Below are 14,217 nucleotides of genomic sequence, written 5' to 3' on the forward strand. Positions count from 1 at the left end.
AAGTGCTCTCCCCATTTGAGTGTGCTCACATTCTCTCAGGGTCTTTCAAAGGTGACCTTATTCTTTTTTTAGTGCTGTTGGCTGATGCTGGCAGGAAGTAACTGGCTCGCCCAGTGTTGGGTGGTGGTGGGGGAGGGGGGGCACCGTCAGAAGGTACATTACTTCCATTTGCCGCCTCTCTCCCTCACACACACGCACACACATGCACTCCCACTCTCTCACTTCAGGACTAGCGGTTGGAAAGTGAAGAAGACAAACCTAAAGAGACAGCTTCACAGTGAGAAGCAACAGGGGCATGCAAACCAAAGAGGAAATGGAAGACAGAGACAGCAAAAAAGGGACAGAAAGAGTCAGTCAATTGGAAGGGATGTGAGGGAGACAGACAGGGAAGCAGAGAGGATAGGAGGGGTCTCTGACCAGCTACCTGAAGAGGCTGTAGGCATGTGGTAGTGGGGTGGCTTCTGTTGGGGTGGGGGCTGCAGGGAGGAAGGGTAAGTAGAATTCAGGGAGGGTGTGTGCAGGCAAATGCTGACACCACACAGAAGCAAATTCGGAAAGGTTTGGGCTGTGTGTAGATGAGCTTTACAAAGTCCCACGACAAGATGTTCTGGAATCAGACTTACTCCCAGGAAGCCTGGGACAAGTCAGCCCCATCCCCTTCTGGCGTCTCAGCCCCTCAGAGGTAAACCGGAGGTGACAGCAGGGTCTCATGGGGCTGCTGGGAGGCTTACATCATATGATGTGTGCAGGGTGTTCCCACAGTGCCTAGCACATAATTAATGCCTCATGTTTGTTAGCTCTCGTTATTTTTGGGTAAACGATAGCAAGCCCTAAAAATGCCAAGTCCAGGAGTGTGATTTTATCCCTTCCTTGAGTTTTATTTTGTTTTGTTTCGTGAACTGAGATGTTCCTCCCTCAGTAACAGGAAGTCATTCCTTTCCCGCATATTCTCTGGAAGACCAGAGACCTCCAGCCCTTGGGCATATGCCTGCATGTGACCAGGGGACAATCAGGACTTCAGTGCACTCTCGGGGTGGGACGACAGGAGGCACATCCCTGAGTAGCATTGCCGTCTGCTTCTCCATAAGGGTCTCCCAGCATTTAGGTCAGACTTAAATGCTGGGAGCATTTAGGTTAGACCCAGCATCCGGTCAGAGATGTGAGTCCTTTGTGATAGCCTGTGGACATGTGTGTGAATTAGAGTCATCTGTGTCCAGCACAGAGGGTCTGAGCCAAGGCCATGTTCTGCATAGCGACTCTTTGTCAGGCAGGATGTGAACATGAAAAGCAGAACGCTCACTCAACGCAGCCAGTGCTCTCAGCTGCGGTGAGCAAGCCGGGCGCCATTTACACAAGTCTGCCCTTTCAATGTAGACATTTATTTTTCCACTGACAGCCCTATGAGGCGCACAGTCAATTCTCCTGTCATTTCTCTTTGCTGTGGGGAGACTGATAGCTTGACCAGCCTCACCTTGGGAAAGGAGAGACAGAAAGCCTCCCGGACCTGAGAAAGTCAAAGCAGCCCTGGGCACACATGTCCTTAGGCTCCTGGAAATGTGTGAAAAATGGGGTTTATGCCTCATCTATTTATCTTGTTGGCTCCTGATTTCCGAGAGATTGAGTGCTTTCTTATGACATGTGCATACAAGGCAAGCAGTCAAAACTCCAAGCCAGTCAAGATCTCTGCCAAGGCAGAGGAGGAGTGTGTGAAGAGAAATGTGAGCAACTGCCAGCAGGGCACAATTCCTGTGTCCGCCTCCTAAGTGGTCTAGACCGAGTGTGAACATGTCAACACTGTGTCAGTTCGCACAGTGGATGGACCAAAGTCGACCTGTGTCGTCGTCGTAGCAATAATGGTACTGAGATGATGACCATCTTATACAAACAGGATTTCCCGAGACTCACTGTGTGACAGGGACCGTGCCATCAGTCTTATATGAATTATTTGATTAAATCCGCACGATAACCCTGATGAGGTAGGTACTATTTTTATTTCCATTTTACAAATGGGAAAACTGAAGACTGAAGAGGTCCAGTCACTTGCCCAAGGCTTCTGTGGTGGGATTGTTGAGTATGGGTTTGTGGGGGGGAGGGGGGACCCTGGAGGAAGGGCAGGAGAGGGGGAGAAGGAGGTATGTGGTAGAGGTGGCAGAGTGGGAACGGTGGTCAAGCAGGTGGTCAGATGAAAGCACTGGGAGAGAGTGGGGCTGAGACATTTGTTTTAATTTTCTTGGCACACTCTGCTGGGTGGCATACTGTCCCACATGTTACCTTCTTGCTCTGACTCGTCACCTGCACTTTCATATTTAATCATCTTTTTCTTTTAAGATAGCCAGAGAGATTGCAGAGCCCAGTTTAAATCGGAGGATGTAGAGTAAATCAAATCTACTTTGTGTGGTTCATGATCTTCCAGAAAGATATGCAAATTACAGAACCTTCATGTTTTGTAGAGCAATGGGTTTCAAACACTTTTTAAAATCCCTGAAAATGAAGTCTTCTGCAGAAGTTCAAAATATTGACAGAGAAAAATATTGCCATGTGAGCAATGTGCATGTTTTACAGGGAAAAATAAAAAGTGCAGAACAGCACAGCAGGTATGAGTAGAAGCTACTATTTATGTACATGGAAGAGCACTTGGGACAGGGGTGAAGGGTCGGAGGGCTTATTTTTATACAATATATATATTTTTAAACCTTGTCTGTGTATATTAGTTAAATAAGCAAGATTTAGGGGCTTTGAGAATTGGCTCCTTCATCCTCTTTGCCTCCTCCCCTCCTCAACCCTCACCCCGTCCCTCCCATGTTTCCCTTTTGGCACCCTAAGGGGTTCCCTGGAACATCGTTTGAGAAGCATGATCCAGCAGGGACTTTGCTTGTTTTGTCTTAGCTAGAGCCAGTCTCCACCTTGGCTGTGTTCTAGTTCTATGTTGGCACTCAGGGCCGCTATCATCCCAGCCATTCAGTACACAGGTGGGGAGTGACTCAGGGCAGTGACCTTAAGTCGGTCTGGCTTCTTCCAGTAATACCAGTCATTATTTGGGAATGAAAAACTCCCTTTACAGAGGCTTGTTTTCTAGTCAAGATCTTGTTTTTGCAAAAGGCACTCTGCCTACCCCAGAGTCCAGTCCCCCCCTCACTTAGCTCTAGACACGTACCTCTCTGCCACCACTTACTCTTTCTCATGCTGCTCCGCCCGGATTTCCGAAGAGAGCCCTGTCTGACAGTCCCCGGGCTGGCCGTGCTCCTCACAGGGCTGACTACGGCGGTGGGCACAAAGACGGACTTGAAGGGCCGGTTCTGCCGGGGATCACCTTCTGAAATGCTGCCTTGGGAGGACACAGAGGAGTTGGATAATGTCCATGTGGTGTAGAGACCAGGACTCCGAGAATCTGGAAAACTAGATGTCTTTCTGATTGGTGCAAGCATTTCGAAAAGAAGAAATAAAGAAAATGCTCAGTCAAGAGTCCTATTTCAAAAACCTCTCAGCTCTCAACCATATACTGAATGTGGCCTCTTTCCAACCTCTTCCGACCCCTAAATACTCCCTTTATCAACCACACAGGCTTAACTATGTTAGGCCTCACCTCCTACAGCTGGGTCTCCATGTGGGAGTGCTGAGGCCAGGGACAGGGTCTCATATTGAGGCCCTGATGGAATAGGAAGAGTTGAATTTTGTCCTTCTCCACTCCAGCTCTGATCACTCCTGACTCTATGAGTTCAGAGCATAAGATCTAGTATGTGTTCAACTTTGTAGTTCTGATTTCTTATTTATTTACTTGACAGTTTGGGGGTGTGGCTGGAGAGCAGAGGGAGAAGGATAAGCAGACTCTGCACTGAGGGAAGAACCCAACATGGGGTTCGATCCCATGATCCTGAGATCATGATCTGAGCAGAAGCCAAGAGTCGGATGCTTAACCAACTGAGCCAGCCAGGTGCCCCACAGTTCTGATTTCTTATTTGTTCAGTGACTTTCCCACTGGGTGCTAAACTCCTTGAAGGCAGAGATTTTATATCCTTGCGTTCTGCAGACATTATTTATTAACAAGTGTTTGTTGAATGGCTTGCATGATGCTTTCGGCACTGATGCCAATCATTTGGGCTGACACATGTTGAGCACTTACTGTACACTGGGCATTGGGCAGTGCTTTGCCCACATTAGCCCTTGGTTCTTCACAACAGCCATCTGAGGTAGGTACTATTAGTGCCATTATTTTCTAGGTGAGAAAACGGAGACTTCTAGTTACTTGGCCAAGTAGCTACTAGACCTGAGATCTGAACCCACTGGCCCTTTGCTCTACCACTGAATGGTACCACTGTCTACCACTGAGCACGCCCCGTCCTGGCTGCTTGGAGCCTTCATTGTTTAGGTAGCAAGGAAAACCCTGCATCCTGCTTGAAAGCAACAATCTAAAGCTGGGGGTAAGGCCCTACACTTGCTTTCTGAAGAGCCTAACTTCTCAGCCTTGGGCTCTGAGTTTGAAGAATAGTATTCTTCAAACAGCAATCTTTGTCAACTGTTTCCCACTTGGTACTCCCTGAACCCCATGGGGAATGGCTCTCATTTTACACGCCCTTCCTGCCCTTTTATGAATCCTACTCCAAGATCACAGCCCCTACTGAGTAGCCCATGGATCAGCTTGTCATTCAGTGGGTGAAATAACCTGTGAACTCCCCGGGAATGACCGACTCGCCCACAGTCCTGGCTCAGAGGTGCCCTGCCTGGTGGCCTTCCCATTAGCGTCCGAAGCTTTCTCTTTGGGGAACTTCCCCTTATTTCTCCTCCTCCTCTTCTCCCTTCCTTTTGCCTAGAAAAGCGATATGGAGCCCAACAATGAGCCAGCCAGTTGTACGAAGATAGGTGAGGAGTCCTTCAGCAGGCCACTCTGCCCACGAAACAGATGCAGCCAGATGCCGGGGAATGCTGCTTGCTGTGAGGGGCCTCCTACCCACGGCCAAAACCCTGCCTCAGGTCCCTGGGGACATGGTCAGTGAAGGGAATGGGCTGCCCGCTCAGACTATATTCTGGAGCTGAGGGCAGAGCAGTGGAGAAAAATCCCCAGCACTGGCCTCCATGGCAAAGGGCTGAATCTGCCTGTCTTTTGAATGGAGGCCTCCAGATGCTGGATCTTGTAAAATGGGCTGGCAGTAGGAAAGACAGTTTCCAGAACTGTTCCCAGCAGCAGCAGTAGCAGATACAGCAATGAGGACAGAACACGGTTCATTAGACCCAAGCCAGCCTTGGCCCACAAGTCTCTCCTTTGAACAACTGTTTACAGACCAAGCTACGACCTCATTTTTCTGAGCCCAGCACTAGGCCAGAGTCCAGAAACTCCTACATCCCAAGTTCCCCATCCCACACTGAATCCCTCTGTCTTTTGGCAAAAAGCTCAGCACTTGGCCAGCTCTTTCTTCTAATATCAAAGTACTTTGCGAACATATAGTAATAGCCCCCATGATACCTCAGACCTGCAAACGTTCTGATCCTTGTTTCCCAGAAAGACTCTCTGAGTTTAGCGGGGAGGAGTGTATGTTGCCTTTGACTTGCTCCACTGTGCTACTTTGAGTGTGCGGGTCTGTGCCCCTCTCGTCTCTGTGATAGGAGCCTGTAAGAGCTCAGCCCATATTCAGAGAAGCATTCCAAACAGCAGCTCTGCTGTGCTAACCACTAGCAGCAGCCTCCTGGTAAGGTGGCAGCTTGCGCCTTGGCCATTGTTGTAGAGTTCTGTGTGGACTGATAAGAGAAATGAGGGTAGGCCCCTGTATTGCTTTTCTCCATCCATAAGGCACCAGGAGGGCATATGTGTGTGGTGTAGGCTGCAAGAAACAAACATCCTGGCTACTGGGCAGAAGGAAATGTGTTGGGAGGACGGGAGGGGCAGAGAGTCCACTGAAACCAGATCCGAGGGAGGCTGCCGAGAGCCCCACAGCAGGCATCTGAGGCAGGTGTTCTGATCAGATGGTGCTGCTCGGGATCTTGTCATGGATGGTCTTCACCTACACCCATGTTCTTTCCTCTCTGGTTCAAGGTTCTAAGCCCCAAGAGGGAACATCAGATTGGCTGAGCCTGTTCCTCAGCTGGGGTGATAGAGGGAAGGGGCGGGAGGGGAGAAGGAGGAAGAGCAGCAGCAGGAGGAGGAGGAGGGGGAGTTGGGTTTCTTGAGCCTCTGAAAAGGGAGGAACTTCTGCCTCCACCAAGACTATGCATGGAGGAGGAAACCCCAAAGATGTTGGTGCTATTAGGAAGGGGTTTGGGTGGAAACTTGATTGACATTCTGCACAGCCTGAGCCAATGGCTGCCTGCAGAATCTCAGGAAGTATGTCATGGTGGCAGACACTTAGTTGTGATCAACCTGGCTAGACAGGTGGGTGGAGAGAGGGCCAGAGCTCTGGACAGCACAGCAGTCTCTTCCCCTCTCAGTAATTAAAAGGCTCACTTGCTGAATTTGAAGTGAAAACCCATCCATTTTGGTCAGCTCTAGTCTTTCTATAATTAGTCCCCAAACTATATTCTTTAATGAATATAAGGACTAAGGCTAATAAGAGCAAATAACGGGGGTACCTCACACTTTAGAATGCTGGCTCTTCTAGGGTTCACCCTAACCTTAACCAAGGGGGCTGGCGGCAGTGAGAAGCATCACTGCAGACAGAAACAAAGATGGGGGGAAAGCCTTACACATATACAGAGCCAAGGAGCAGAAAGGGGCCTTGTCCACGCAATTCAATCCCTTAGTCCTAACACAACCTGCCAAAAATTGTGGAGACTGAGTTGACAAAGGACAACATCATTCAGCCCTGAGAGGCAGAAGGAGCTAAACCTCCCACAATGGAAAGGGTGGTCACAGACAAGGGTGAGCTGCTTCTAGGTAGACAAATTGGGTGTATGTCACCCATGTCTAAGATCAGTGATGACGGGACCTTTCTTTGCATCAGGGGGCCGTCAAGGAGAACTTCACTCTAGAAAGCACTGATCCTCTGTCACCTAAGAGCCCTCCAGAGAATATACTCTGGCTGGGACTTGCTTAGAAATGCTGGTTCCCTAGAAGCAAACACACCCTTCCATGTAAGTAGCACCTCTGTACACACATGTTCAGGATTCTATGAACTCGAGAAGGGAGACAGACTCAATGGCAACCTACGGCTGACGTTTCATCCACTGTCTGACATGCTGCCGCCATCCTGGAGCAGGCAAGTCTAGATGTTCAGGACTTGCCTAAGGACACAATATATGTACCTAGGAGAAAAGCCAAGGAGGAGGGAAAGGGAAGCTGGAGTCTTGGAACCCACTGGAATGGAGTCCTACATGCATTCTAGTTACGGTAACTATTTGTTCAGCTTCTCCGAGGATAGTCTCAGTTTACACCTGCTTTCCTGGTGTATTAAAAGTGTGTGTGTCTCTCTTTTTTTTCTTAAATGTGTCCTAGTTTGGGTGACAAATTATATGGTCACTGGGATTCTAAAGGATTTTTTTTCCAGTAGAATTACCAGGACTTTGGGCTAAGGCCTGATACATAAGCAAACCCCCACTCTAGTAGTAGACATGGTCATGGAGGAAACAGTCATAAGTCAGGGTAGGTATCCTCCTTGCTCTTCATTGGCTCCTCTAGGCCATCCCCTCCTCCACCCCGTCAGCTTTGCTTGGTAGTACCAGACTCTATCACCTGCCACTCTACCTTGTCACCCTTTCCTCTCTCAACCTCTCCCCTCATTTCAGGAAGATTTTAGTTTCTGGCTCACCATCATTCTCTCCAGTGCAACTGATCCTACCGTGATGATTTCATCTAGTCCCAGGGCTTTAAATACCATCTCAACCCCAGACCTCCTTCCTTAAAATGCTGGACTTGTGTACTCAACCATTTGCCAACACCTCTACTGGGATTACTAACAGGAATCTAAGACTTAATCTGCTGCCACCTGAGCTTCTGCTCACCCCCCGCCCCCCCCCACCTCTCAGAACCAGTTCCTCTCAGTTTTCCGGAATATCTCAATAAAAGGCAACTCCATTTTCCAGTTACTCAGGGCAAAAAAATGAGGACTCACCTTGACTCCTCTATTCTTTCCCACCCAATATTTCATTTGTCAGAAAATCCTGCCTATGACTACCTTCAAAGTGCTGCTATGACTACCTTCAAAGTGTACCCAGAATTTAACCACTTCTCCCTACCTCCATGGCTGACACCTTGGTTCAACTCACCCTCACCTTTCCCCCACAATATTATAATATCCTTTTAATTAGTCTCTGTGCTTCCATGTTTCCTTTCTATAGTTTACTCTCAAGCCAGCAACTAGAGGGATTCTGCTTAAAATATAAGTTAGATCATGTCACTTTTATGCTCAAAACCCTGTGACCACATGAAAGCCGAATTCCTCATTATGACTTTGGAAATTCTAGATGATCTGGCCCGCGTCCCCCCTCACTAGTTCGGATCCAGTCCTACTGGCCTTCAGATCCGGCATACTCCTACTTCGGGGCAATTGTCCTAGCTATTCCCGTGGTGTGGAATATACCTGCCTCATTTTCTTCCTTCTTCCTTCTCAGTAAGGCCATTCCTGACCAACATATTAAAATTTTAATCACCACCTCCATCCCCACCACAAATTCTATCCTGCTTTTCTGATTTTTCTTCTTAGCCCTTACCGTTAACACACCGTAGATGTTACTTATATATCTTGTTTATTGTCTGTCTGTCCCAGTAGAATATAAGCTCCAGTGGGCAGAGATTTTGTGTATTTTGTTCACTGGTGTTTCTCCGGTGCCTAGAAAGGTGCCTGATACATAGTTTGTGCCCATTAAATATTTGTTGAATGAATGAACTAAAGCATCAGTTAAAGACACAGTTTGCCAATGGAGATTTTGTAACTTTCTAACCAATTCCAAGAACTTTCCATTGAAGGAAATGACTTCTCCTCCAACCTTCTGTTATGTGAAGAAATCATTTTATATAAACCTAGATCTAAGGAAACCCAGAGTTTCCCCATACTCTTCCGAGAAAGGGTCTCCCGCCTCACCAGCCAACCTTATTGAAAAAAATCTACGCCTTAGAAAGTGTAGCCTTTACGGAACCGAAACCTTCTAAGTTGCATCCACTGTGTTCACTGCCCCCTCAGGAAACAGATTTCCTATCTACACAGCCTGTTATGGTCCCTCTGACCCTTGCCTTCTACAGCTTAACCCTAGTTTCTCTATCAGTTTCTCCTGCGGCATACTTTTCTATCTCCTCACCATCCTTGTTGCCTTCCTCCGGACACCGGGCCCCACCTACATGAAGGTCCCCCAAACTGGACATATGACTCCAGGTGGGACCCCCAGAGAGTACAATGGGTTATCACTTTGCTCAGAGGTATGTCATAAAGCCAGCATTTGGTGTGTGGTGATGGCCTCACTGCCTTGTGACACGCTGTGCCCGGCCTGGTGTGGCGTGGAGGGAGGATGAGCCAAGGGCGGTGCTGGGACCCAGCGCATCTGTCACGGTCCGAACAGCCAAAGCAGAAGTGTCAGGTGTGCCGGAGAATGGAAAAGGTTGGGAAGACCGTGAGGGCCTCAGACCTCTCGGGTAACCCGCCTGTGGCCTGGGGTGTGGCTGGACAGGTGGTGGACTGAGTCACAGAAACTTGCCTACTGGCCTAGTGTCCGAGGAAGTTTCCCGAGATGCTCTGAGGGTCTTCTGATGGTTGCAGGTTCCCATTGTTTGATTAGATGTGAGTATCAAGGGGTGGGATGTGGATAGGATTTGGGGGGTTTATACAGTAGAAAACCTGAAATCCCGTTCTGGAGCTTAACTATGTATAGTGCTTTCCTCATCTGGAAAATACCATCTACCTTATGAGAAGGACTCTTGGGCACAGGCAATGAGGTAAACGTTGAGAAAGTGCTTGTAAAATGTGAAGAGCTATAAAAAAGATAACTTGTTACTATTAAAGAAAATAAAGTGTTAGGGGGTTACTAGAGCTACTTCTTGGGCCACACTCTGAAGGAGCACTGAGTCCTTCATTGATGCAACCCACAGAGGACTCCTGGGCTTGGTGACCCGACCTCTGTTGCCTGAGAACAGAAGGGACACACCTGAAAATGGGGATGACATAGTTGTTGGGGAAGATGCCGACCCTGCCAGTGACCAAGGAGACGCCCCTGAGCCAGCCGTCCGGGTACTTGCCCAGGACCCTGATGCCTTCTCCCTTCTGCAGGTCCAGCTCGTCCGGGCCATGGGCTGAGTAGGAGTGCAGGGCTACAAACCTGGGGAGACAGGGAACTGGTGAAGAAGGCGAGCGTGCCTGGTAGAGGGACATGGAACCAGGAGAGGGCAAAGGGAAACGGAACCTCAGGGACCCCATCCCCTGCGTCAGCGATAACAAACTTCTTCTTCGGGATGGAAGTGTGATAGGGAAGCAGCCATGGAGGGGCCCACATCCCTGCCCTCCCTGACTCTCGTGTCCTCCACAGAGGGCCACACGGCTGGGAATCACTAAGCTAGGCTACCGAAGCATTTTGACTATGGGGAGGCCGGCCTAAGAAAGAGACAGGAGTTGGTGACCAGCAATTAGTGGCAGAGCCGGGTCTCAAACCTAGAAGTGACAGCTCTGCTCAGGGTGCTTTTTCATACCGCTCAGAATTACCACCCAAGAAAATGATTGTAGCCACAAATTAAGGGAAAGGAGAGGGCACAAGCCTCTCTGATCCACTCCCTCTCCTAAGAGTGAGAACACGCTTGACCCCCAGGAATGGCCCAAGGAGCTAGCTTAATATAGGCAGGGACATGGATGGGCATTGGGAATTAGAAGGTAGGAGGTGGTTTTGTTTGTGAGCACACAGTGGAATCCTGGCTGCACGGCGGGCTGGAGGGGAAAGGGCTTAGGATAATGCAAGATGTCCCCGGGATAGAGCAGTGACTTTCACTCTACAGTCTGCACAGGAGCCAGGCAACTAAATAACACCTAGGTATGAGTTGGGAGGTGAAGACACTAGCGAGGCTGTGAAAGTGAGAACATCTGCCGAGTAAAAGCATTAAAAAGAAGCCACGTTGGCTTGCCAGATTCAGGTTAATAGAGTATGGTCTCACGCTGGACATCAAGAATTCCTTCTGGACTCCAAGGGGTATGAGACACTGGAAGGTTTTATCAAAGGTGCTGGGGGGGTGTTCTCATCCTCAAGGCTGTCCCCCTCTAAGATGCTGTATTTTCCGCTGATCCTAAAGCAGTATCTAATTATGACCCAACATTCTGAATCTAAAGGAAGTCAGTAGAAATTGCTCACTCTCCAACCTCCCAGTAGTGTTTTCGTGTATACGCTTCTGGTATCTTTCTACTCTTATAAAATAATGAGCTAGGTAGATGAAGTTTGCCAGTGTGGGTTTTTCAGCATTATTTCCATTGAAGGATATGAAGGAAGGGGAGCTCTAGTCTCTCTGAATGGGCTGGTTTGGGAGTGGTGATGCTTGGCGGCACGGGGATGGCCAGGAGGACCCCTCCGGTGAAGGGCTGAGCTTGTTACTTACATGTTTGCTGGGAGGTGTTGCTGGGAGCCAGGCACACTGACGATGGCTGTGGAATGTCCCAGGGAGGCAGGTACAGGGTGGTAAGCGCTGACCTACATAGACAGAAAAGACAGTCAAGCAGAACCAGTGAATGCCACAAGCCAGGCCCACAGCAGAGCTGCTGCCGAAAGGCCTGACACAGCTGAAAACCAAGAGCCATGCCCAGAGCCACCCAGCGTGCATCTTCGCTGTGGTTTGGGGCTGTGGGCAGAGCAGGGTGGGGCTAGACTGGTTTATGGCCTGCCGGGCTGGCCTGCCGGGGCTGCTTTCCAAAAGACTGCTTAGATATGGCAGAAGATGAAGACTCATCCAATTTCCCGCCAATGGGGCATTGCCAGGCTCCTTGATCTCCCCCCCGCCCACTTCTTCCCACCCCCTCCCAGTACACTCAGCCGCTCTACGGAAACGTACTCTCAGAAGACATGATGGTTGCTAATGAGGACAGAACTCTGGCCAGGCACTTTTAAGTGCTTTCCAAGTACCAGCTATTTTAATCCTTACTAAAGGTACTATTATCATCCCTAATTTTGGATGAGAAAGTCAGGGAAAGATCACCCAATTAGTAAGAAATCAAATTTTACTCCAAGGTAATCTAGGTCCTGAGCCCACACTCTTATTAGTGCACACACAGACACACCAGTTTATCCAGTGACTTACGGAAGGTGAATCTGAATAGAGTTCACTTTGCCAGGATGAAAGAGGGAGCGACAGTGCTAGACACACCCAGAAACTACCCTCTTGGCACCCTGCCTGTGTGACCTATGTCCTTGCTTGCTTCCTTCTTGGCACTTCTCACAGAGGTAACTGCCCCTGCTACCAGACTGTAAGTTCCACAAGGGCAGGGACTCGATCTTGTTCATCCTGGTCTTTTCTATGTGTTCAGTATGTACTTGTAGTTAAAGTACAACTAAATGAATAAGAAGGTATTCCTACTCAGTAGACCAAAGACTGATGTAATCTCAACCATCTCTATGTCACCCAGAGTAAATACGTTCAGTCTACCTTTGGTTAGCCCCCCTGAGGGTAACTATAGTATGTGTGCCTTTTTGGGACCATGCTTTTCAGGTACAACTCTTGTTTGTTTATGTGTGTTTGGGCAAGAAGGAAAGCATTATTGAGTGCACATGTCTCTGGTTCTGCATGGATGTTTGTTCACAACCCATGACAATTGTACTCACTTGTGCGACAGCACTAGTCTGTTGTGTGTCTGACTGTGTTCACACATGTGAGTCTGAGGGTGGATATGCATGTGCACTGTGTGTGCCTATACCTGTGATTGTAAATGTCTGTATGGGAGTCTATGTGTATGTGCATGAGCTCCAGAGGTATGCAGCAGTATGCATGACTTGGTAGTTTTATGTGTATCCTTTGTTGACGATTGTCTAAATATATGTGTGCTATGTATGTATGTTTGACAGTTTGAGGATACGGTTATAGGATGAGAAAAACATTTCAGTCAGATAAGAACAAGGGTTGGAGAGAACATTTCATATAGTTGTTGGTGGGAAGGAATGTAATACAGTGTTACTCCTTTGGAAAACAGTCTGGTGGTTCCTCAAATGATTAAACAGAATTAGCATTAGACCAAGCAAGTCCATGCCTAGTACATACCCAGGAGACATGAAACTGTACCACATAAAAACTTATACATTGATGTTTAGAGCAGCATCGCTCACAATAGCCAAAAGGTGGAAATGACCCAAATGTCCATCGATCAATGAATGGATGTGGTGTATGCACGATGGGATATTATTCAGCCATAAAAGGAATGAAGTATCGATACACATTAGAACATGGATAAATCGCAAAAACTTTATGCTAAGGGAAAAAATCCAGATACCAAAGATCACATTATATAATTCTACTTACATAAAATATCTAGCATAGACAAAATCTATAGAGACAGAGAGTAGATGAGGGTGGGGGACAAGACGGGTTATGGGGGTGGTAGTTAATGAGTACACAGTTGCTTCCGGAGGTGACGAACTGTTGTAGAGTTGTGGTAATGGTTGTACATATCCATGAATATATTAAAAAACACTAAATTGTGCACTTTAAAATGGCTGAATTGTATGGCAGGTGAAGTATATCTAAGTAAACTCTTTAAAAAATTCCATAGTTACTCCTATCCAGCGCTAATACTGCGTAAAGTGCTCTGAGCTTTGCAATCAAATACTGTCACACCAGTTCTCTTAAACAGAGAAGACAAGTTGCCAGCTTTGGGCTAGGCTGCTCCTTCCCTGTGACAAGGCAAGATAAATCCCTGCTGGGCCTGGGAGATGTGCCAAGGGAGAGCCTTGTTATGCGAACAATTAATCTTGTGTTCTTGGAGATGGCTGGACCACTGATTAATAAGCAGGATGCACTTCACTTCACACCCATGACTTTCAAGTGTTGTGTTTGAGTAAAAAGCCCTTCTATCTGTAAACATGATTAATCATTTAGGGAGGAGGAAGATGCCAGAATGCAAAGCCATCCCTCCATGACTTTTTACTTCCCTAAGTCTTCATCCGGGGGGTGGGGGGGCTCTTCCTTTTTGGAACTCTAAACCTAGGCAGGACTGTGATCAGCGGGCTTGTGATGGAATGCTTTCTGATATGGAATGGGAACTGAGGCCAGATTCTCAGGTTTTGAGGTGTCCTGGCGGAGAAGGGAGAGCATGTGAGGACAAGGAGGAAAGAGGCAAAGAA

General features: G+C 48.1%; 1 protein-coding gene across 9 annotated transcripts in view; it reads right to left on the minus strand.

Moving 5' to 3' along the window:
• Positions 1 to 14,217, minus strand: part of SH3RF2 (SH3 domain containing ring finger 2) — a 125,819-nt gene that overhangs the window by 20,961 nt on the left and 90,641 nt on the right. For 6 of the 9 annotated variants that reach the window (XM_045075335.1, XM_004744708.3, XM_013052340.2 and 3 more), the window contains exons 6-8: positions 11,489 to 11,580; positions 10,060 to 10,230; positions 3,155 to 3,408 (exon numbers count right to left, since the gene is read on the minus strand). In XM_045075335.1, coding sequence (XP_044931270.1) covers positions 3,155 to 3,408; positions 10,060 to 10,230; positions 11,489 to 11,580 — 517 coding nt within the window. The remainder of the gene's footprint in view (positions 1 to 3,154; positions 3,409 to 10,059; positions 10,231 to 11,488; positions 11,581 to 14,217) is intronic. The other 3 variants (XM_013052345.2, XM_013052342.2, XM_013052343.2) reach the window with 2 other exon arrangements.

The sequence above is a fragment of the Mustela putorius genome, unplaced genomic scaffold (genome assembly GCF_011764305.1).
Source record: "Mustela putorius furo isolate JIRA1106 unplaced genomic scaffold, ASM1176430v1.1 tig00000145_pilon_pilon_pilon, whole genome shotgun sequence".
Classification (NCBI taxonomy): domain Eukaryota; kingdom Metazoa; phylum Chordata; class Mammalia; order Carnivora; family Mustelidae; genus Mustela; species Mustela putorius.